This window comes from Halichoerus grypus, chromosome 14 (assembly GCF_964656455.1).
Source record: "Halichoerus grypus chromosome 14, mHalGry1.hap1.1, whole genome shotgun sequence".
Lineage (NCBI taxonomy): Eukaryota > Metazoa > Chordata > Mammalia > Carnivora > Phocidae > Halichoerus > Halichoerus grypus.
The window spans coordinates 10277200-10300220 of NC_135725.1; the positions used below are offsets into that span (position 1 = coordinate 10277200).

The 23021-nt window shown below is 51.0% G+C and overlaps 1 protein-coding gene across 8 annotated transcripts in view; it reads right to left on the reverse strand.

Moving 5' to 3' along the window:
• Positions 1 to 8196: 8196 nt before the first annotated feature.
• Positions 8197 to 23021, reverse strand: part of KANK1 (KN motif and ankyrin repeat domains 1) — a 199098-nt gene continuing 184273 nt past the window's right edge. For 6 of the 8 annotated variants that reach the window (XM_036090846.2, XM_078062000.1, XM_036090847.2 and 3 more), the window contains 9 exons: positions 22195 to 22392; positions 21437 to 21545; positions 20014 to 20256; positions 18539 to 18626; positions 15316 to 15535; positions 12645 to 12787; positions 11851 to 12051; positions 9712 to 9810; positions 8197 to 9185 (listed from right to left, as the gene is read on the reverse strand). In XM_036090846.2, coding sequence (XP_035946739.1) covers positions 9123 to 9185; positions 9712 to 9810; positions 11851 to 12051; positions 12645 to 12787; positions 15316 to 15535; positions 18539 to 18626; positions 20014 to 20256; positions 21437 to 21545; positions 22195 to 22392 — 1364 coding nt within the window. In that variant the 3' untranslated portion in view covers positions 8197 to 9122. The remainder of the gene's footprint in view (positions 9186 to 9711; positions 9811 to 11850; positions 12052 to 12644; positions 12788 to 15315; positions 15536 to 18538; positions 18627 to 20013; positions 20257 to 21436; positions 21546 to 22194; positions 22393 to 23021) is intronic. The other 2 variants (XM_078062001.1, XM_036090850.2) reach the window with 2 other exon arrangements.

Below are 23021 nucleotides of genomic sequence, written 5' to 3' on the forward strand. Positions count from 1 at the left end.
TACTCTGTTTGCAGCCAAACATCCTGACTTGTTCTTCTCACTGAAGAGGCCCGACCTGTTTCCCGATCTCCTTGAATCTGGGCTGGTCTTGGACTTGCCGGGGCCAAGAGCATGTCGTGTGGAATGATGGGGTGCCGGCACTGAAGCGAAGCCTGAACAAGCCTGGTCCACTTGCTCTTCCTGCATCTTTGTCACGGCCTTGAGAACACGCTTGGGCTATGCAGCTGGAAGGTACGAGTCACAGAGCTGAAACCGTGAGCTACGGGAGCGGAGCCAGCTTCCCTCAGCTGACGGCCCAGCGTGAGACGGGCCACGGTCAGCAGCAGAGCCAGAGGTTAGTGGGCCCCCCAGACCCGGGAGGAATAAATGCTCACGGCTGGACACCGCAGAGGCTCTGCGGCTGTGTGTTACAGAGCATCACTGTGGCCAAGGTAACTGACGTGCCCACTTATAAATCAGAGAATGACGCACCCTTGGAAGAATTATCAGCAGCAACTTTCGCCTTCAAAGGAAAATGGGTCCCCGCAGACTGATCTTCGCTTGCGCTACCTCGAGCTGAAGATCTTTCCCCGGCCTTCAGTTCTACAGATGTGTTCAATATCTTGGTAGAAACCACAGCATGAGCACAGCAAGAAGTGAAAAGTCATTCTTGATTAGGCACCAAATCGACGGAGGGGGTTGAAGCAGAGCCCGGAAAAAGAGATGCCTCCCCGTATTTCCACGGATTGCCGAGAGCAGGGGGCTTCTCTACCCAGACAGGGCGGCTCTTTGCAGCGGTCGCTGGTCTTCATGTTGACATCTGGATAAAACTCCCCTTCACGCAGAGCTCGGCGTGTGTACAGACCACCGAGAGGTCCCCTTTGTTAGACTCACGGGAGAGGGGTGGCAGTGTTTGGCTTCCCTAATTTCAGTGTGAATCAGAAGCACAGATATGCATCTGGCAGGACGAACTCATGAATCCAAGTCTGTCGCTCTGGCAGTCGTAGGCTTATCGGCCTCCTGAGCCCGAGTCCCCAAACTCCTAACACACAGAGACACATAAAAGTACTCTGTTCTACCTTTTGAAATATTATACGGACCAGAAAACACGGCAGGGCTTACAAGATCAACACCAAGCTTCCGGCTCTATCCTGACCATGATTGAATGGGGCCTCGGGAGGAACTTCATGAATGTTCTCCGGTCATTCAAGGCCTGCCATCAATCAGTGTCGGCCGGTGTACTTCCTGAAAGGGAGTCCTGTCTCTCAGAGATTAATTTATAGGTGGGGGAGGGTATAAACAAGTTGCCTCCAGTTTCCCTGCGAAATACTAACTTCCCCCCCTCTTCTTGACTCGTCTCAACTGAGTCTCTGACCCAAGAACGATGGACATGCACATGCACGATATGTGCCTTTGGGTGGGGAGACCCCTCGAGTTGGTTCCTGGTCCTGTGGGCCCCCAGGGCCTGCCCTCACAGATGCCCCTGTCTCTCAGGCCTTGGCGTGAGCATCCAGAAAGACCGCCGGCCTGGCTCTGCAAAGGGAAACCATTGTGAGCCTCTGCCCGATGCAGGACAGGAACAGAGAGAGGAATTCAGGGACAGCAGCTGGGGGGGTGGGAGGACATCCACACAGCCCACCCTCTCCTTAGTGCTTCACTGGGGTCTCAGGAGGAGACGGTGATTTTTAAACGAGCATTCACGAGGGGGTGAGCCAACACAGAGAGAGACTCAGTGGGATCCGCGCAAATAAAGCTTTCTTTCTTTCCAAGTGCACTGGGTGCGTCATTTTTCTTGTTAAGACTGCTGTGATTCAAGCCCAGGCCTCTGGCTGGGTTCTAAAACCCAATTCTGGAGGAACACAGGATTTATTAACACTTGATATATTATACAAGCTCTAGAAAGAAAGAGTAGCCATGAGACAACTGCACCTTGGCAAAATTTGATTTTTAAATTGGGGAGCAAAAGGTTCGCAGTGCACAAGCTAACTGTGAAGTCTCAGTCACTGGAAATTACAAACAAAGCCCACCAAGATTAAGGAATACAGACACTGAAGATGCCTACCCAGCAGGTGCTCGTGGTTGAAGTAAGAGAGTCTACCTCTAATACTCCTTCCCCATGAGCAGCGGTTCTCAGTGCGTGGTCTCCGGACCAGCACCCTCAGCCTCACTGGGGAGCTTGTAGCTTGTTTTTAAAATGCTGGTTCTCAGGCCTCTTCCCGGACCCACTGAATCAGAAACTCGTCTGGGTTGTCACAAGCCCTCCTCAGGATTCTGATGTGTGCTCAGGTTTGAGACCGACACGTTCATGAGATACAATCAGCCTCCCCAGGGACACAGGAAATGGCTGTCCTTCCCCGAGATCTAGTCCTTGCTGCCCCAGGGCGTCTACGTAACAGGCTACCTGCGTCCCTGTGCACCAAGGTCGCTAGCTCCTGGCACGTACCAGCCTCGGGAAGATACGGAAAAGCATGCATGGCTTTCCCATGTCCTTGACTGAGTCCACTAAGCCCATGCCCCTGCCGTCCACAGCTCACCTACTAAGCCATTCAGGTCCAGCTGCACCCACAGCCCGAACCCAATTTCTGTATGAATAAAGAAAACCTAAGTCATGCCGTGCTGACAAATCACCTGCAAACTCCCCTCCCGTGACAGGATAATGGTAAATCTGTGTTCCTGACAGCCTGGAATGTAGGATGGTGAGGACACTCTGCTCCACGCAGTCCCCAGGGGTCCCCGGCGGCGCTAAGTCCGTCTGGACACTTGTTTCCACGAGCAAGATGGGAGAAGGGGACACAGCAGCAGACTGGCTTTTCAAGCTCCCACCTGCAACGGACACGTCACTTCTCGCTAATGTTCCGCTGCCAACAAAACCACACGGCCAAGCCTGACTTCAGAAGTAGGCAGGGAGTACCCGGAAAAAGAACCGGAACATCTGAGAACAGCCCAAATGATTACTACCCAAGGTTACGGGTGGACCCCAACACCCATCGTGTGCAAAGCTCTGTACCAATGTTAAAGAAATGGTGGGACCCAGCGTTTCCAGGTTTAGGTTCACTATCGTTTTATTCCTGCTCACTTTTTTTTTTTTTTTTTAAATAAGCTCTATGCCCAACGTGGGGCTCAAACTCATGACCTTGAGATCGAGAGTCTCATGCTCTACTGACTGAGCAGCCATGCGTCCCCATTCCTGTTCACTTTCAAATCTACAAAACCGACACCCTCCCACCTAAGATCTTTTTTATTCAAATTTTTCAAATTAAAAAAAATTTTTTTTTGAGACAGTGTGCACATGCGTGAGTTGGGGGGGGGCGGTAGAAGCCGAGGGAGAGGGAAAGAGACTCTTAAGCAGGCTCCATGCTCAGCACAAAGCCCAACCTGGGGCTCAATCTCAGCACCCTGAGATCACCACGCCAGCAGAAATCAAGAGTCAGATATTTAACCAACTGAGCCACCCAGGGGGCCCTCGCGTTTTTTTAAATTAAAAAAAAAATTGAAGTTAACATACGCACACACAGAAGTACACAAATTGTGAGTATACGGCCTGTTGAATGATCATAAAGGGAACATAAGAGTGTAGCTACTTCCAGGCTAAGAAGCAAACCATTCCTAGGGGCTCGCCAGCCCCTAGGAGGCTCCCTCCCAGGAACCTCCCTGCTCCCTAGTAGTAACACTCTCCTTTTTTTTTAATTTTTTTTTTTTTTATTTATTTGACAGAGAGAGACACAGTGAGAGAGGGAACACAAGCAGGGGGAGTGGGAGAGGGAGAAGCAGGCTTCCCGCAGAGCAGGGAGCCCGATGCGGGACTCGATCCCAGGACCCTGGGATCATGACCTGAGCTGAAGGCAGACGCTTAACGACTGAGCCACCCAGGCGCCCCAACACTCTCCTGACTTTCAACGCCACTCTCCAAGGATGTTTTTACCCTCATTCATTCAACTAGTATTGGTCAGCCAGGCACCTGAACTTCTCGTCCTTTCGGAAGACTGGCTTTTCGCGGTGGTGGTGGCATATTTCTAGGTAGGATTGAGGGACCCAATCTAATTAGTGACTGTTATCTTTATTATCTGTTTGTTTGAGCACATCAGTTTCATTGCAGAGCAGGTGGATCTGAGCCAGAATCTCTCTGCTGCCCAACACGTGAGAAATCAGTGACCCCCCGGCGGGCCCTGGGTGTGGACCCGCCTGACCAGTCTGGTGGCAAAGCAGCCCCTGCCTGCCTGCGCTCAGGGCCTCCCTCTCTGCCACACAGCCTCACCCCTGCAGGTGGTTCCAGTGCTGGGCAAACTGGATCTTTCTGGGTTGGGGGCGGGGAACAGGTGTAAAACCTGTTTTGGCTCAAAAATAAGACGGGCATTTGGTCTTCAGATTATTTCTTATGCAACTTCCATGACCTGAAAAGGAGGCATATAGTTCCCATCCCCGCGCCTCTTAAATCATCAAAAGATCTTCGTGCAGAGGCATGGGGCAGCTGGTTTTCTAAAACACCAGCTCCGCCCCAAAATGTCCTCAAAATCCGACCTATCTGTACTAGCATGCGCCCAGAAAACATGACATTCTGCTTTCTAGCTTCTCGGCAAAATCCTTGCGGGAATTCAGGCAGGGTAGCTCAGGGACGAGTGCTAATTCCACCTTTCACGCTCCCAGAGCTGATTGTGACTCCCCAGCTCCCGGCCCGGGAAACAGCCAGTGACTTCGGCAGGGAGGGAGGGAGAGCGAGTGTGAGCGGTCCTGGAACGGGGTGGCCACTGGCTCAGCCACATCCTTTTGTGGTAATCATCCTCAGCAAAATGGACTGAAAAGAGATTCTTATGACTGGCTGGCTTCTAAATCACAGCCATGCTGAGTAACAACAGAGCAAATATATGATTGGTAATTTCCTTATGGCAGAACGTAGAACAATCTCTGGCTGAGGCCCAGGGCCTAAAAAGGATTTTCTTTCAGTAGAAAAGAAAACAGCATGCTGTCTTTATTCCAAAGCCAAGGCAATGGGTCGCGGCCTTCTTCCTGCGCAGAAACGGTCCTGCTTTTCCAGGAAGAGGGAAAGGGATAGATGGGCTTAGGAAAACACTGCAGAGCTGCCCGCTCCATCGCCGTCCCTCACATACCGCCCCCCCTCACCCCCGGACCACGGCCGCCGTGGCTCCTGGCCTTCTAGAACGGACTGCTCCAGAGTTGCAGAAATGCCACCAAAGACGGACAAACACCACGCAGAGGCCATGTTGGCTCCTCGCACACCCAAGATAAAAGACTAGGCGTCATGTTTCTTGTTTTGTTCCGGCTCTCTCCAACTCACCTGACTTGTTTGGAAAAGAACTATGGTAGTGCCCCGTAATTTGGGAGTAAAGCCATTCTCAGCGTGGACCAGAGGCCGCACTGAGAAACACCGGGGTGCTGCTCCTCAGGGTGGGGCCCACAACTGGCATTTCCCCCCAGCTCCCACCATCAGTTCTTACACATGCAGTGAAGGCAGAAGTTCCCACAAAAGCATCATGAAAATCAAACTCTCTGCTTGCAGCCGGCTCCCGGCAGCAAAGAACCCATTAGGACGGGATCCCATCTGCGAGGGTTAGCCCATTACCTGCAGTATTTCAGGGCCACAAAAGTCAGGGCTAACACTCTGGAAAACAGTATGGAGGTTCCTCAAAAAGTTGAAAATAGAGCTACCATATGATCCAGCAATTGCACTACTGGGTATTTACCCCAAAGATACAAAAGTAGGGATCCGAAAGGGTACGTGCACCCCGATGTTTATAGCAGCAATGTCCACAATAGCCAAACTGTGGAAAGAACCAAGATGTCCATCAACAGATGAATGGATAAAGAAGAGGTGGTATATATATACAATGGAATATTATGCAGCCATCAAAAGGAATGAGATCTTGCCATTTGCAATGACGTGAATGGAACTGGAGGGTATTATGCTGAGCGAAATAAGTCAAACAGAGAAAGACATGTATCATATGACCTCACTGATATGAGGAATTCTTAATCTCAGGAAACAAACTGAGGGTTGCTGGAGTGGGGGGTGGGGTGGGAGGGATGGGGTGACTGGGTGATGGACACTGGGGAGGGTAGGTGCTCTGGTAAGCGCTGTGAATTGTGCAAGACTGTTGAATCTCAGATCTGTACCTCTGAAACAAATAATGCAATATATGTTAAGAAAGAAAAAAAAAAGAAGAATGTAGCAGGAGGGGAAGAATGAAGGGGGGGAAATCGGAGCGACAGACGAACCATGAGAGACGATGGACTCTGAAAAACAAACTGAGGGTTCTAGAGGGGAGGGGGTTGGGAGGATGGGTTAGCCTGGTGATGGATATTGAGGAGGGCACGTTCTGCATGGAGCACTGGGTGTTATGCACAAACAATGAATCATGGAACACTATATCTAAAACTAATGATGTAATGTATGGGGATTAACATAACAATAAAAAAATTAAAAAAAAAAAAAGTCGGGGCTAAGACTGTTCCCCTTAGAGTATGGGCAACTTACACGCAACACTTGGTTTATCAGGGGGACTCGTCTAGACAGCACGCTCCTGGCACCCTCAACCCCCGCCACCCCCCGCACAGGGTTTAGTCCATTATTTAATGTCACAACGGCGGCAGGATGAGTCATGTTTCACTTTCTTAACTTTAAAGTCTCAAAGTTCCCACTGCTCTATTCCTTCTGTCTGGGGGAGGATACTGGCCTTCGGCTTCTAGTTTTCCAGGACAAGGCTGTCTGAAAAAAGAGGCTGCCTGTCACTTAAAGGTTTAGGCTTCTCTTCACGTCAGCGAGAAAACAAAATCAGGAGTCTCCAGCCCCATGCCAGCCTCATTTGGGGGCCTTGCCCGAGTGTCCGGCCACAAATCCCTTTATGGACTCGCGCCTCAATAAGCAGCAGCTGAACCAATGGGGGAGAATCAGGCTGGTTTATATAATGTGCCAAGATCCCAAGATAAAACGCCTTCTAAGTGCCCAGTGTTAGCAGCATAAACAAGGCCTACGCCGGCAAACCCAGAAGCTAGGTACGGATTGAACAAGACCTCACTCCATGATAAAATCGCTCATTCGGTTTTGTAAAATTAAGCATAAGAAATCTGAAATGGAGCACAAAGGTGTAGGAATTCATTTTCTCGCGCACTGACATCACGAATGCCTTCCTTTTCAAACAGAACAAAACTCCCAGGACCTCAAACCACCTGAGAGATCCTCCCTGATCCAAAGGCATGCCATGCCATCGAGGGGCAGAAAACTCACAGACCTACTTTGCTTCAAACACACTCTTCTGCCTTAATTTATTGTGCTATTTCATGTCTGAAGGAGCCTGAAAAACTACGTGAACTGAAATTGAGCCCTGACCCCAGAGCTAGCGGATCTGTCCTGGGACAAAGGTGCTCATGCCCCCAGGTGGCTGTGACCTCGCTTTCATGGTTCAAGAAAGAGGGCGGCCCTTCTGCCCCCGATGTCCCGCCATGGGCCTGGGCCTGGGCCTGGGTGCAGGGGGGGAGAGGACAGTTCTTACCACCCCAAGTTGGCCTCAATTTCGAGCACCGCTTTTTACAGCTCCTCTGAGTTCTTCTCTAAACGACGCATTCCTCCCAGCCCGTGAAACAAGCCTTCTAGGAAAGGCACTGTGATACACACCTGCTGGAAAAAAATCTGTCCTCTGGTCTCTTTTTTGAGCTCAGCAGTGCATGAACAGACGACAGGAAGGAAAGAGGAATAGAGAAAGGTGTGAGAAAAGCCTCCGTGATATTTCTCCCGTGCACCTGGCTCTCGCAAACAGGCCGGGTTAAAATTCACCACCAGTGACCGTGTGCAAACACCTCATTTGCATTTTGGCCGCCATGCTTCCTCATTTGAACGAGGTGGACTCAGTCCTCTTTACTTTGTAAAAGGGACTGCAAGGCAGGTGCCGTCACCCAGCAGGTGCTCCCAAAACGAGGGCCAGAGGCCGGTGCCCTGCACCTGAGAAGAGCTCACTCATTGCCTCCGCTTGGAGATTACCTGTCTGATGAGCTGCTTGCCTAATAAGGTCTTAAATTTTCGATGCCTGACGGGCAACCTGAGTACTGGGCAGAGCTGTGTGAACAGAGTCGTGCTCTCCTCTCGGCCAAGTGCAAGACCAGCGGGCCGGCTCTCCCCGCCCGTGCAGTCCATCAGCCCGGCTTCCGGGGCCGTAAGTCAACAGGGCCGGGCAGACAGCTGTCGGAGACAGAGCGGGGACACGCACAAGAGCTTAATGAAATTTTATTTTGAAAATATGGCAAGAGTCTAAGGCACTTCAAACATTTAAATACATATAAGAGCAAAGTAAATGTGACACGGTAGAAAGGGATTCATAAATACATGGAGAACTACACTGTGGTTCCCTAGAGGCAAATATATTGCCAACCCCTCTAACGAGATCCAACCTCTGCCATTGGATGCGGACTTGGGCGATGATTAATAAAAACATGGCAACGTTACACGTAGTTCCTCCTGTCTCAATGACTATGGAATATAAAAGTTGAAAATACTGTGTCCATTTTATATAGATACCTTTTATATAAAAAGTCATATAATACATCCACCTAGATTAACCCAACTGAAAAGACTTCCTTTCGTAAGTTTTCTACTTTTCGAGAGTTCCGTTTTTGATTTTTAAACCAGAAACCTTCCAGGCCCAGGCCCAAGGTGCTGATGACCAGTCATCTCCACTGCCTTACTTGAGAAGAGTAAACACACACACACACACGAATCAACAAAACCGTCCTGAAATGGAATCTTCAGAGAGCTTTCCCATGGCTCCACATTAAGTCAATATAAATACTTGTGGAACATTTAAAAAAATGTCAAGCCAGTGAGAAGCTGATGCTTCCCGGCAGTGGCAAGGTGGGGAGAGACTAGGACTGTACATAACGGAGCAGAGACTCGACAGCCACAGAGCCGGGGGTAAGCACGCCCAGCGCAGAGGGAAGACAGCCAGGAGGGAGGCGGCGTGTGCCCGGCAGCCGGCTCCCGCTGGCTCGGCTTCCGCCGCGCAGCTCCAGGCGCCAGGCCTCCCGTTCTGCGTGCTGGTGAGCTCAGGCACAATACGAATACATTCAGTGTCTGTCACCCCAACAGGAACAAGCAGCAGCTTAATGGTGGCATGTAAATGGACGGCTATTTGCATCTATCAATCAAATGAACTTCGGTGGGTGGGACCAGGAGATGTCTTCCTTCCAAGCCTAGGGGTGCCCTAGAGACCAGGAGAGGAGAAAAAAATGGGGGGTTAATAAGTGACCTCAGGCAGATGCGTCCTCCGTGACTGAGGAACTCCGTGAGCAGAGCCGACAACCACCTGTGCGCGGAGCGCGGACCCCTGGGACACGGGCTATAGACCCAGTCTGCTGCGCCGTCCTGGGAAGTCAGCGTCCTGCTAAGGGCGGACTCGTGGACCACAGGTCGCTGCTCACTGTGTGCCTTAGGAAAAATGCCAGGGACGTAGCAGTATGTATTCATGGGCGCCCCAGGTGCCATTTGGGTAATTCTGCCCAGAACTAAACCCTTCATGTATGTGAGCGTCTGTCTCCTGAGGACAAGCAGAGGTCAGCTCTCCCGGCCGCCTGGGGGGGCAAAAGTCACGAACCCTAAAGCCGCAGACTAACACTCCCCGTTTCAGAAGCCTCAGAAAACCTGCGTCTCCTGTCAACTCCCTGAAGAAGGGGGCCCACCGGTCTGGTGGGCTTGAGCCTGTTCACAAACGCCAAATGCACAACACTGACCGGAGACTGGGCCTTGGCGAAGTTGACGTGGGCGTACAGAAGAACGGCGATGTCCTTGTGTCCTGCCTCCAGGGCTATCGAGAGCGCGGTGCTGCCGTCCTGAAGAGAACATGGAAAAGAACAAGCCAGGGTGGGTTTCTCCAACTTCCAGACAGCCGAAAGAGAGCAAAACAAATACTCTCCAAGAACTGTTACGGTTCCCCAAATCGGTTCAGTCCTTCGGGAGACTTTTCTGGACCTCTGAGGGCGAAGCCCTGAGGCTACCATGAGGCGCCGCGCCCACCGGAGTGGAGTCCCTGCCGGAGGACAGTCACCTCATCCCCACTGTGCCTCCCAGTGGTTAGTGTGGAGGTGTGGGCCCCGTGCATCCTCAACATAGGCTGCCCACCACGGACTCACCCCACTACTCTTTGCACCAGCTGTGGGCCGTAGAGGAAGATGGGGTAGAAACCTAAGCGTCTGTGTTTCTTATCTTTACAGTGAGCAAGCAGTACCACACGGTGTTTGGATACCCTGCCACTTGCCAACGATCTTTCAACGTTGCCCTTGGGGAGGGAGTCAATCCTCTGGCCCTAAGCGCTCCTATCGCCCGCTACGAACACCATCCATGCACAGTCACCGATCCTGCTGCCTTGCACAAACGCATCGTATGAAAATCCAAGGGGAAATACTAAATATGGGGAAGTCAGAGTTTCCAGGTACGTGTTTGGCTTCCATGAACTTGCAGGGCTTCGGATGCATGTCAAGGAGGGAGAAGGCCAAACCCAGCACCATTTACTTTCTGTCTGGTCTTGGAATAAGGATGCCCTTCTGGTCACTGGCAGCAGGAAACAATTCTCTGGTGGTCGGCTTCTTAGGGTCCTTCCCTCCCACTCGGAATTCTCGGAGGGACTTGCCCTCCCTCTCCCCTCCTCCTTCCTTCCTCCCACCTTCCTGAGGTGACCAGCATTTCTGGAAGCTGCTTGTGGCTCTGGGGCCTCTTATGACTACATCTATGGGCTATTCTTGGCTAAGAGAGAGCAGAAGTAAAAGCAAACAAACAAAAATCAAGACACAGGCCACACACACTGCTCTCGAGGAAGGGTAAGTTGGAAGCACTCCTTCTGCTCCCGCCGAAGTTAGGGGCATGGGGGACAGGTACAGCTTCTTCACCCCCGGGGAGGTGTCTGCCATGTGGAAGCCCACCATCGACACCCCGGTCCTGGGTACAAGTAAACGCCTGCACTGGTCTGCTCTTCCTGCTGGCCTGGGCCCACCGGGATCTGATGCTTAGTGCCCAAAAAGTACATTTTCCTTCTAACTTTTTAGTGTTTTGAGCTGAAGGAAGCTCTGGGCCAAATCCGTGCTCTGCGGAGATAAACTTTCCAAAGCAGAACCAACCCAACCTGTCCTCTGTGACCTTTGCACTTCAGACCACAGCGCCAACCAAATACTAGTTCTGTGCCTTCACCTACTGGCCCTCCTCCCCTCTGGCCTGGAGACATGCAGAGGCAGCTGCTTCCCTTACAATGTTTCCCAGGCGAGGGGTTATCTGCAACAGGGACAGCTTGGGAAGGGGGAGAGCAGATCGGGGTTACGATGATGGAATAGCCAAGGCAGGAGCAGGGAGATGTGCTCGAAGGCGCCGGATGGTCTGGAGGGCCGGGCTGATGAGATACACGAGTGATTCCCTCTGAGGGGCCCCAGTGAGGGCCCACTTGCCCTCATTTCGGGGGTGGGGACAGCTGGCTCTAGTCATCTAGTAGTTCCGGCCCAGAACAGCTAGCAACCCGGCTTTCCCAACGCTCCAGGGACCCGGTCCTCTCTTCTCCGTGGACCTGCAAGATGCCTGCGCTCAGTCTGCTCTGGGCGTCAGTCTGTGCTTTCCACGGCCGCGCTGGCTCTCCGACGAGCTCATCGCCCTCCTCCTGCAATGAGCGTGGGCGCTGAGGCCTCATCGGCCTGCCTCTGGCTCTAGTTCCTGGGAGCGTGAGCTTGCACATAGGCAGCGCTGCCGTGCTGGGCCGGGAAGGGCGGCGGCCCGGACCACAGCACGAGGTCCCCAGCGAGCAGCGCGGAGAACGTGCCCTTTCCCCTCTGCCAAGGGGCCCGGCAGACCCCCGGCGGGCAGGCCCCGCGGAGGCTGCGTCGCTCACTTACGTTGTCCTCCAGGTGGCCGTTGCAGCCCGGCTGGGCCAGCAGCAGCTTGACGATCTCCGCGTGCCCGTGCTCGCTGGCACACATGAGCGCCGTGGAGCCCTCGTCGTCCTGGATGTTGACGTCAGCCCCACAGGCCAGCAGGCCCTTCACCATGTCAATCCGCCCGTGGCTGACGGCCAGCATGAGGGCCGTCTGACCCGCCTGTGGGGAGGAGTGGCGGGGCCCGTCAGCGGCACGGCACAGACCGGCGGGGGGCGGCCTGCCCGGGGCGGGGGTGCGAGGTGGGGGGACGGCGGGATGACAGAGGGGACAAAGCAGACGTGGAACGAGTCTGGGGCTGGGTGGTGGCCGGCACGGAGAAACAGTTTCTTGTTCTGAGCGCCGCCGAGCTAAGTAAGATCATCAAGCAATGCGTCAGTGTTCCCCTGGCGCTGGGAGGACCTGTCCCCTTAGAGCGAGGAGCCGGGAAGGTCAAAGGTGTTTAGCAGTCCAACCAGCCCGGGGCCGCTGCGTGGCCAGCATGACGACACTACACCGCGGAGACAGGAACGAGCCACCGCCGGGCAGACGGCGGGCACTCCCGGGCCCTCCGAGGTGGGCTGACCTACACAGCAGGTGCACCCCGCTCCGGACAGAGGCAGCGCGCGAGGCCAAGGAGGGGGACGCCCGCCAGGCGACTGTGAAGCTACTTCCCCAGCAGGTCTGGTCAGCCAGGGCGGCCGGGCAGCCGCGGGGACGCGGGCACATGCTCAGGGTGCGGGCCGGGCACGGACCCGGGCGGCAAGCGCGCTCACCTGGCTGGCTTTGGCGTTCACATCCCCGCTGCCGAAGAGTTCTTCCACGACGCGCATGTCCTTCTCGGCTTCCACGGCGGCCAGGGCTGCCAGCATGATGGGGGTGTAGCCCGCCTTGTTCTGGTGATCCACGTTGCACATGTCTGCGGAGACATGAGTCTCGTCAGGGAGAAGCCTTCCTACGGCGACCCTTCTCCCGTGGACCGAAGGAACAGGGCTGGGGGGAAGCCTGTGAAACGGCCCCCGGGGCTCCGCCTCCCAGAGTGACTCGGAAGGAACTGCCGGAGACGTTTTCATACTCAACGAGAGGATAAAAGGTTTTGTGTCGTGTGAGGCCAGAAGCAGCAGACGCGAGAGTGAGCCCTCACGGCACCTCCTATTCGCAACTGGTGGCTCGACTGCAACAGCCCGGAGCGCTGAGGGGTTGTTCTAAGTAATGGTGGCTTCAGAGAGTCCACATAATGTGGGATGTGGACACTCGTCTGTGTTTGGGGGATCATGATTACAGAACGAAGGAGGCAGGTAGAGCTACGAATAGGACGGATCTGTAAAGGCTTGTGGAGAGAACACGATGGCGTCACCCACTCAGAGATCACGACTCATTTGGAGACCCTAAGTTTGCTCCTCTGACTTGCTTGGGGCCTTCGAAGCCCAATTCCAATCCCATGGCACCTAGCTGAGCTGTTCTCGGAACTGCGGTCTGAGAGCAAACGCAGTGAGAAACTGCCAGGGACTAACAGACACAACAGACCAGACGTTTTCTATTCCTGTAATTCTTAAGGAGGCACTGGGGGCTCAGCGATCCTTTTCTAAATTCCTTTAGCACTTTCTAATAAAATGAAAGGAATGCAGAGTGCAGGAAAGAAGCTTTCGTGTGTGACCATATATAGTTAAAATGTTCAGGATGTTTCTACCGTAAGGAGTGAGAAGAGAAGATACCGTGCAAACTTGCCTTACGCTCAAAAATAACTGCACAGTAGGGACATGATGGCATTTACACAAAGGGCATGTTTTTTAACGTAGAAAAGGAGACAGAAAAAGCTGTGTGATGGAGAAGCATGTGAACCAACGAGCTCTCTGAGGCTCCCCATCATCTGTGATGTTCAGTCGTTCACAGAGGCTGCGGTCACTACGTTCACCCACACGCTGGACGGAGCCCCAGCCTCAGCCTGTAACGGTGGGCAGTAGAGGGTCAGGTATATCCAGCAGGGTGATTAACCAAAACCCCTTAATTTTCCAAAACCATTTAATTTACCAAAATATCTTGTCCACACAAATTTTCCAAGGGTAGATTAAATTGTTACTTTCAAGAGTAATTGGAAATCTTGTTTTTGGCTCTTCTGGATATTATCCACTTCTCTGTTTAGACAACAATGTGGGGGGGGGCACCTGGGTGGCCCAGTCAGTTAAGTGTCTGCCTTCAGCTCAGGTCATGATCTCAGGGTCCTGGGATCGAGTCCCACATCGGGCTCCCTGCTCTGCGGGAAGCCTGCTTCTCCCTCTCCCTGAAGCTTGTGCTCTCTCTCTCTCTCTCTCAAATAAATAAATAAAATCTTTTTTAAAAAAAATAAACAACAACGTGGGCTGACAGTATCACCAGCTCTGTTTCTAGTCTGGAAAGTCTAAAGGGAAGGAGGCTTGGAATTCCTTCCTCTAAGATGGAAGCAGTTTTAGCCTAACATAGTCCCATCTGCCGGGAATAAGTAAACTTAGAAAAGGGGGTAAATCTTGCTTGGTTACTTCTCTGCATTAATCTAATTTCCCCAAAACGGAGTAGAAGAAATTAGTGAGTTGGACCAAGAAGCAGTAGGGGGAAACCTGACAATTTTATTGCATATGCTAAATCAAAGGTTCACATTGTGTGCTCGCTAATTTAAGACCGAGGTACTATAAATTCTGTATCAGTCACATACTAGAAGTAAAAATACGTGTTTCAAAAATAAATCAGAGTGACTCGGGGACTGTATGTACCACTGGGCTACTGTATTTGAACAAAAAGTTGGAAGTTCGCCATTTTCCAAGGGGACCCTTCCACGTAGCACACCCTCGCTTCGTGTATCAGACATGCAGTGGCTATATTCTGGGATGGGATGTTCCAATTATAAACAAGGGTTTTCACCCTTCTCATTACTGGGGCTCAGATACAAGAATAACACTTTCTTCACTCTACGCGGAGTCCCTAGCAACAGGGTCTATTTCGGTGGGAATGGTTACGATTCTACTACAATCCGTTGTAGTGGCTTTGTGGTCCCCATCTTGGCTAGTGGAACACCTCTGCAAGGCCGCTGGATGGGGTCGGGGAGCAAGGGCACAGAGAGCAGCGTGCAACCAGCGAAGCTGACACGGGTCCCAGGAGCAGCACTCTGTCCTGCCCCACCAGGTGATTCAGCTCGGGAGGGACCCCGAGGCACGCTCCTCACCAGGGAGACACCTCGCCTGAACGCAGCTGAACCGCAGCAAGAACAGCCTCCCAACCTCCTTTCAAAACGGACCTGGAGGTTTACAGGTCAAGCGTCCCCCCAGTGACTCCAGAAGGGTATGGCTGCCAGAGCGCGTGGACAAGCCATGGGGGCGGCTGTGGGGCGGTGCCAGCCAGAGGAGCGGGTCAGCCGGCCTCTCTGAGCGGAGTCACCGCCGGAGCGCGGTCAGGGAAGAGGCCAGGTGCACATACCAGCGTCCAAGAGCAGCTTCACGATCTCGAAGTTGGAGTGGGACACGCTGTAGTGGAGGGCCGTGTTGCCGTTGCCGTCCGCCATGTTGATGATGTGGCGGAGGACGTCCGGGGAAATGGCCTCGAACGCCGCTATGTAGTCGCCCACCATGGCCGGGCTGGCTGACTTCTGACTGGACACGCGGAACCACTCGTGCTGCAGGGTGTTCAGACAGAACCGCTGCCAAAACACCAGCAAGTGGCCGTTAGTTCTATTTATAGCCCAGCTGAAAGCCCGAGAAACGAGGCCTTTTATAGTCAGTGTACGCAGCGAGAGTCGGCTCTCAGAGAACCACGCATGAAACCCGGAGCCCTAAGAGGAGCCTCAAACTGCAAACTGGAGCACCGCTCCGGACTTTCAACCACAGACGTTTCTAACTTCTGTAAAAGAGTCCGCGCAGCACTGTTCAGGGGCTCTACTGCAAGGATCCAATCCTGGCTCTGCTACTTGTGAGCTGTGCTCTCCTGGGGAAGACACTTACTCCGTGCCTCAGTTTGCTCATCTGCAAAATGGGGGTAATAAAAATACCTTTTCCCCACAGTGCTTGTGATGAGGACAAATGAGGCAATACACATAAAAACACGTAGGCCTGGCTTCACTGATGCTTGAACTATTAACATTAAGTAATTATGCTGGCCCTACATGTGATTTTCAGAGTACTCAGGACAGAAGAAATTACTTCACCCACACTGAATTTATGCTGCTTTCTTCCTATCCAGACCACCCTTAACTCCTTCAACATCCCCACAGCACTGGGCTGAAAGGCCATGAGGGTGTAGCCAACCCCATTCCCACTCCAATCCCAAAGACAAACATTCAATCATGGAAAGGGATTAAAAAGCAGGTTCGAAACAAATTACATTTCTCATTTAGGATCATCTGCATCTGACCAGGAGCCCCGGGCATGCCTTCCCTCAGGCTGTGGACACATGAACATGGATCTTATTTCAGGAGCTACCAAGTCAAACCCGGACCATGTGAAGTTCAAGGCAGACTGCCCATGACCACTGCTGGTGACGGGAGGAACTAGAATGCTTCTTCCATGAGCCCTTTTTACACGAGTTTACCGTTCATCTGTGCTTTGCTTACTCCTGAAAGGTTTAGAAATAGACCAAAGAAAGACGGAAAGCCTACGTCAAGAGCACCAGAACCCAAGAGGTCCCCTTTCTACAGAGAAGTGGGAGCTGGAATTGTACTAGCTTCCGCATCTTTATCGTCCAGCTACTGATGATTTGGTTTTAGCCCATTCAATCACATTCCGCGGCACTTGATGAAAAGGGTCCTGGGGTGGGAAAAAAATTCATCTAATGCTTTCTTCTGCTCATTCTTCTACATATTCAGGTTTCTATCTCTCTGGAGCCCGTCCTCACATGGAGAGAGGGGAATTTGTGTCGTTTGGGTGTTGAACTCTTGTTACTGCCGTGTATGTGGCGTCCTGTTATGGTTACTGGCCCTGGCACTGTGACTGTTCGTGTGTGTCTACCACTTTTCACGGCGCAATTCCTTCAACGCGTTTTCGTCAAGTGAGTTCAGTTTAACCAAAAAGGAACTGACCACGGAGTGTGTGCGTGACAATACAGCTTGGCAATCTGGGGCCAGAGAAATGGATGGTCCTCCCTGAAGACCACATGACCAGGTATTTTGAGAATGGTCAAAGCATATTCTAGCTCTAAGATCTAGGGTCCAGAAGCACCAGTTTTAAGTTCAGGTTCAACCTCGTGGGAGATATTAACACTGCAGTGACATTTCATGGTTTTGCTCTCTTGGGACTGAGGCGTAGACAGAAATTTAGTTTATACTGAAGGAGTTCTGGGTCCGCCCCCGCCCCAGGCCAGGGATTTTACTTCGTATCTTCTTCTGTAAACATCACCGCCGTGTGCCTTTCTCAGCTCGCTAATTTAATGTCAAGACACAGCTGGCTCTGAGAAATTTAAGTTTCTATAGCGATGGAAACAAATATGAGGCACAACCGTAATTTTAAAAAAGGATGCCGTATGATAAGGTAATACGATTCAGAAAGGATAAATAAAACATGGACCAGTATTGGAGAGGTATCACCTAGCCCCAGTACTAATGAGCAACTAGTTAATTAGCTCTGGACAAGACTCCTCATCTTCAGGGCCTCAGTTAAAACAGAAAAGACCAGGACACGGTGGCCTCACAGGTATGCACGCCCATGCGCCTCGCGCCTGTGACAACAGTCCCAGTTCTCCCTCAGACTGTGCGTGTCGTCCACGAGGAAAACGGTGCCTTTCCGGCATGAGGGGATCCCTCAAGTCCCCTCCAGTTCTAACATTTTGGTTTCATCACTCTACAATCCCGTGAGGCCTTCTCACTCGCTGCTGACTTGGGTTATGCGGCAGAAAACTCCACGTTGAGGAGGTGCCGAGATTCAAATGCCAACGCTGTCGGATGTAACGGGAGAACCGACGTCTTCTCAACGCGCTGAAGACAACTGTCAGCCAGAGGGCGGGTCTGACCTGGGACAGAAGCCGCACCTCAAAACTCCACCAGCCCCATGGGGGAGAGCGACACACTTCGCCGTGGTATCCGATTCACCGTCGCCCAGAAATGCTCATCTGCCCAGGGCCGTGTCCTTCCTGTCCCTGAAGCAACCACCAGCTTCACTGCTGTGAGCTTCCAGGTCTCTCAAACTGGGCACAGATGACAAGCGCAGTGACTCCGAAGTTTAAAAATAGCGGCCGCCAGCATTCCACCCGGGAACATGACACGCACTTTCATAATTGAAAGGAATGCTGACCTCGGCCCAGAGAGGCTGCTTTTTAAAAAGCCAGAGGCCAACTTTAAAAACAAAAAAACAAAACACAACAACTCTGGTGGCTCTTCTCCCTGGATCACAAGGTTCTGGGAGCGGAAGCAGAATGTGTCGAAACCTGACGACTGACTGCAATTAGCCCTCCCTCCCGTGTGCAAGTATGCGTCTCACAGAGGCTTCCCTGCCGAGAGAAGTACAGGCTGGGGGTGTCCGCTGCGGGGCCTGAGGCTAACGGGCGGTGCGAACAGGGCAACGCGAGGCTCGCTCTGCTTACACGAGCTAGAGAGAGTTCGGGGGCACAGCGTGTGGGCAACAAGGGCTCGGGGGCCGGCTAGAGACACCTTGACTTTGGTGTCCACTCGGGTAATCTGTACCGGCAGGGGACGATGTCCGGAGGGCAGACTCACCATATCCTTGCTGGTCAAAGCTTTGGGGTCATTTATATTATTTTTCAGTAAGTTGCAGGCAGACAGCATCTTTTCACTTAATTCATACCTACGACAAGATAAAAGAAAGAGAGCTCACGAGTGGCCACCAAAGGAAAGTCATTTTTATTGCAAACTCTATGGCCCTTTAAAAGACAAGAGGCCCCAAGTGGACCTCAGCAGGTTCGTGGTGGGGGAAGGTGCTTGCCTGGAGGTCGGAGTGGGCTCCCCTAGGCGTCCGAGGACGTACAGAATCAATGTCTCCACCCAGAGCTCAGGCCTTTCCGTATGGGCAGCTTTCAGCTTCACCTGTTTGGCCTTTATGACATTATGGAATAACCTGTGGAACTTTTTTATTCCTTTTATTCTAAGTTCCCAAAAATGTTTCTACTCTTAAGGGGATGAAGAGGTCAGAATTACCACAGATCCACTATGCTGACCAGCAAACCACACATCTGCACTCAGAAAATGTTTAACCCCCATGAAAATCTAAACTGAAAAGTCAGATGACATACGGTAAATAAATGATAGCTCAATAAAGCTGTTTAAAAAAAAAAAAAACCTAGATGACAAGATCCTGAGCCATGTGAAAATACTTGGAAATATAAACTAGAAACACTTACCTTGTGTTAATGCAGTTAAACTTTCATTTGCAAAATTAAACAGAAGTTTTCTGAAATGTTCTATTTTTACTCCACACAGTGAAAAACCATCTTGAATTTTCCATCTGTTCTATTCTCTGTTTTATAAGCATCGAGTCCACATTTGCTAGCAGTCTTTAAAATCTGCTACATCGTTAGGTACGTGTTTCAGCCAACCAGAGTGTTTATTGGGTATTTCAGCTGCTGCTTAGGAGACTCCCAAACCCATTCTTGTGGTGTTCCCTATCACTCAGTGAGCAACAAAATGCAGACATGTGACTGATTATATCATCTTTGAAGTGAATGTGATCTTCAGCTGGGGCTAAAAGACCGCTCCTTTCACACACAGCGATCCTATTAGAACAGTACTGACCTGTATTGAGATGAATGGCTAATGATAAAATCTGAAATCTTAAAAGACATGTGCTGGCCACACAAAATTCTAACATTGCCTTCAAATATAAGGTGGGTTGTCGGAACACTGAAAACTTTAACGGCACGTGATAGTTCTGTGGATGGCGGCTCCACACATAAAATTAGCTAGCAAATACATTTAAAGGAAACAAGGTGGCAGCCTGATCAGGCCCTTCTCTTTGCTACTCTGAGAGATCTAGGAGTTCTCTCCCTCCGCACCTGTATTTATTAGCATCACGACACGACGGTCGTACCTCTGAGGATGAAGTTTAGCTCTCCTTTGGGGATCGGAAAGACCCAACCAATAGTAACAAATGGTGAAATCTCCTAATCGGCCAGTTCTCTTGCCAAAGGCACAATGAACGTGGGAAGGGTTAGGGAGGGGAGGGGAGTGTACCACACCTCTCTCTGATTTCCACCTTCTCAGGTTCACATTCTGGAACCTGCATCTCATCTTCCACCCTGGCAGACTTGAAACCTTCAATATTAACGGCATGGTGCCCTTCCGCCATTCCCCGAGTGTCTTCATCCTCCTCTTCCTCCTCCTCTTCCTCGGGAGGGTACTGAATGACATCACACTCGTCATCTGACTCGGAGGAAGAGCTTTCATCTGAGCTGGAATCATCACTTGAAGTTGTTTCATACCTAGGTGGCAATTGGGAGTTCAGGAGATGCAAGGTGTGCCCAGAAAGACCCCGTGACCGAAACTCTTATGAGGGAAAGCGGCTGACTGACTCCAGACATCTGACCTGTGGTTTGAGACCCTGCATTTAGAAGTTCAAAGTAAGGTCTATTTAAAAATCTGGTGGTTTCGAATGGGTTCTGGCTTAGAAGGCATAACTTGAGTTGCCAATTGGTATCATTATACTACTTGTAGGAAAAAAAAATACGTATATATAGCACCTCTGGCTTAGGATAAATCAAAGGAAATTTACTTCATGAAAGCCAGGTCTGCAGTGGTTCATTTCTTTCTGTTCCTTCTTTTTTCTTTTCCCTTACATTCTTCCTATTTTGCTCCATTAATTGTTCCCGTGTCATGCTGAACAGATTAGGTAAGTAATCGATAGTTCCTCTGGCACGCGCCCTCCAAAAACTCCTCGGCCGCACTACCCAACTAGACTTCACAAAGATTCAGAAAATAGGCCCCATTAAGTTAAATCTTTATGTAATGCTTTGCCATAAATATTACTGAAACTAACCGCATTAGTGCTTTCCTGTTGAAGCCGAGGCCGTATATGGATTAATAGATTAGCTGTTCTGATTCAACTGTGGATGACAAACAGCCTTCACTATTTATCTGGCCCAGTGAGAAGGAATAAAGAGCTAACAGACATTCTATTTAGAAAGTAAAGAACTGAAGGCACAGCTGGATTACTGGTCAAGCGAAAGGCCCTACAATTTTGTATGTAAGCATGGAGAGCTAAGCAAAATAACCCGTTGTGAAGGAGTGGATGACCATCACCAGCCCGTGGAGCGATGCTCTTGCCTCTTTCTGTTTGTTCCTGAGTCTGGTACAGGTAAGAACAAGTTGTCCAACTCCGTGGGACACTTGTCGCCTGCTACTTTTGTTGAAGACTACTGTTTGCAGATCAGAGGTGGGAAGATGTAAACTGCTCAGCGTCATCAGGTGTCTTTTCAAGAGTGACACATCCTTAAAGATAGCAAGAAGAGGAGAGGAGCCCAAATGCACCTTTCTGAGGGGATCTTCCGTCACCAAGATGTGGCTGAAGCCCAGCCTGGGCACCTTGAAATGGGACTTGAGGAGACAGGAGGCGAAGGAGACAGACAGACCAGGTACAAACTGACTGGTAGCATCTTTCCTTACCCTCCGTTAATGCCAACAAACTGAAGATTCTTCTTTGCTCCATTTGAATCTTTGTTGCCATCTTTCTTCTTCATGATAGACTTCAGTGTGCTTTCATTGTTTGTACATACTGCGAAAAAGGGAATCAAGGTGAGCAAAATTAACACAACTCATACCCATGCAAGTTAAGGGACCAAGAAATCTTTCTTCATGTTCTTTTTTTTTTTTCTCATTCATGTAAATTTAGATCTTGGCACTTGCATATGAGAAGCTGGCACAAAATCCATTGGAAAGATGTATGCATGTAAAGAAAATAATTTGAAGTTCTTTAAATGGGGAAAAAAATCCACCATCAGCACTTCCAAACATAACAAAAGCACTGACAACTAGCATTTGCATCAGGCTTCACTGTTTATAAAGTGAGGTCATAACTTATTCGGGCCTCAAGAACCACGTAGGCACTAAAATAGGGATTATTATTGTTCTTTTCTTTTAGCTGAGATAATCTGGGAAGAAGTTATGCCTGCCAGGCTGCGAAGGAGTGAAATGCTATTCAAAATATTTCATAATTCACAAAATCAGATGAGTTTTCTTCAGGGGACGGCACACTCCTTTCTTTAGCAATCTTTTTAAAGATGTTCTAGGCCTACCTTCCTAACACTTCTTAGGTCAATGGTTCTTCCAGGTCAACCTATGAGACACTCTGACATTAGACTGGGGTACCAGCAGTGCTGGTCCTAGAATCCTGAGGCTGAGAAGGGCTGAGTGAGGAAGGTTACCATAGAGGCCGGCGGCTATCTGGTCGTCTGTCAGGTTCACGGGGGACAGCGTGCTTTCCTGAGAGGGGAAGGCGTCCTGGCCGCCGAGGGGTCTCTCTTCCACGGTCCCCACTGCTTGCTCAGGCGGGGAGGTCTGGGTGTGGAACGGAGCTCCTGCCTGAAGGCCTCCACACTTACAGGTGTATTCCAAACCACTGCCTGTGAGGAAGGAGACGGGGGTAGAAGCATGTGATGTTAAGACCAAACGAAAGGGGCTGAACTTTTTTTTTTTTTTTTTTAATTTTTGCAACTCATCATTTTCTTAAGTGCTTTTCTCCCTGTGTTTTCCTTTTGCATATATGGCCGTACTACGGAAGCCACCCAGACTCAAACCCCAAGGCCTTCTTGACCCTCCACCTTCCCTTTATCACCACATCTGGGTCCGCCCAGACCTGTCCTTCCACCTCCTTCTCTTCCCTCTGCCCCGGCTGCTACCATCCGGGTCCGTTCGGGTCGGGCTGGCAGCATAGCATCCTGACCGTCCTCTTCCTTTACCACGGCCCCTCACACACACAGCTGATGAGCAAAACTCCAGCCCCTCAAATCCCATCGGCACTCTGGCTACAACGAATCTGAGCAAAGCTAAAAAACACTCCCCTCTGCTCAGGAAACGCAGTCCATGATGCTTAGCCACATACTCTAGACGACCCACAGCCTGACACATCTCATTACGTCTCCACCTTTATCTCCCACCACGTCTGGGGTCCCTTTTGAGGGGAGGACTGCCTCCCAGTCACTGGGATGGTGAGAGTGGGCGTCTCTCATTTTCCTGACAGTACGTCCTAGAG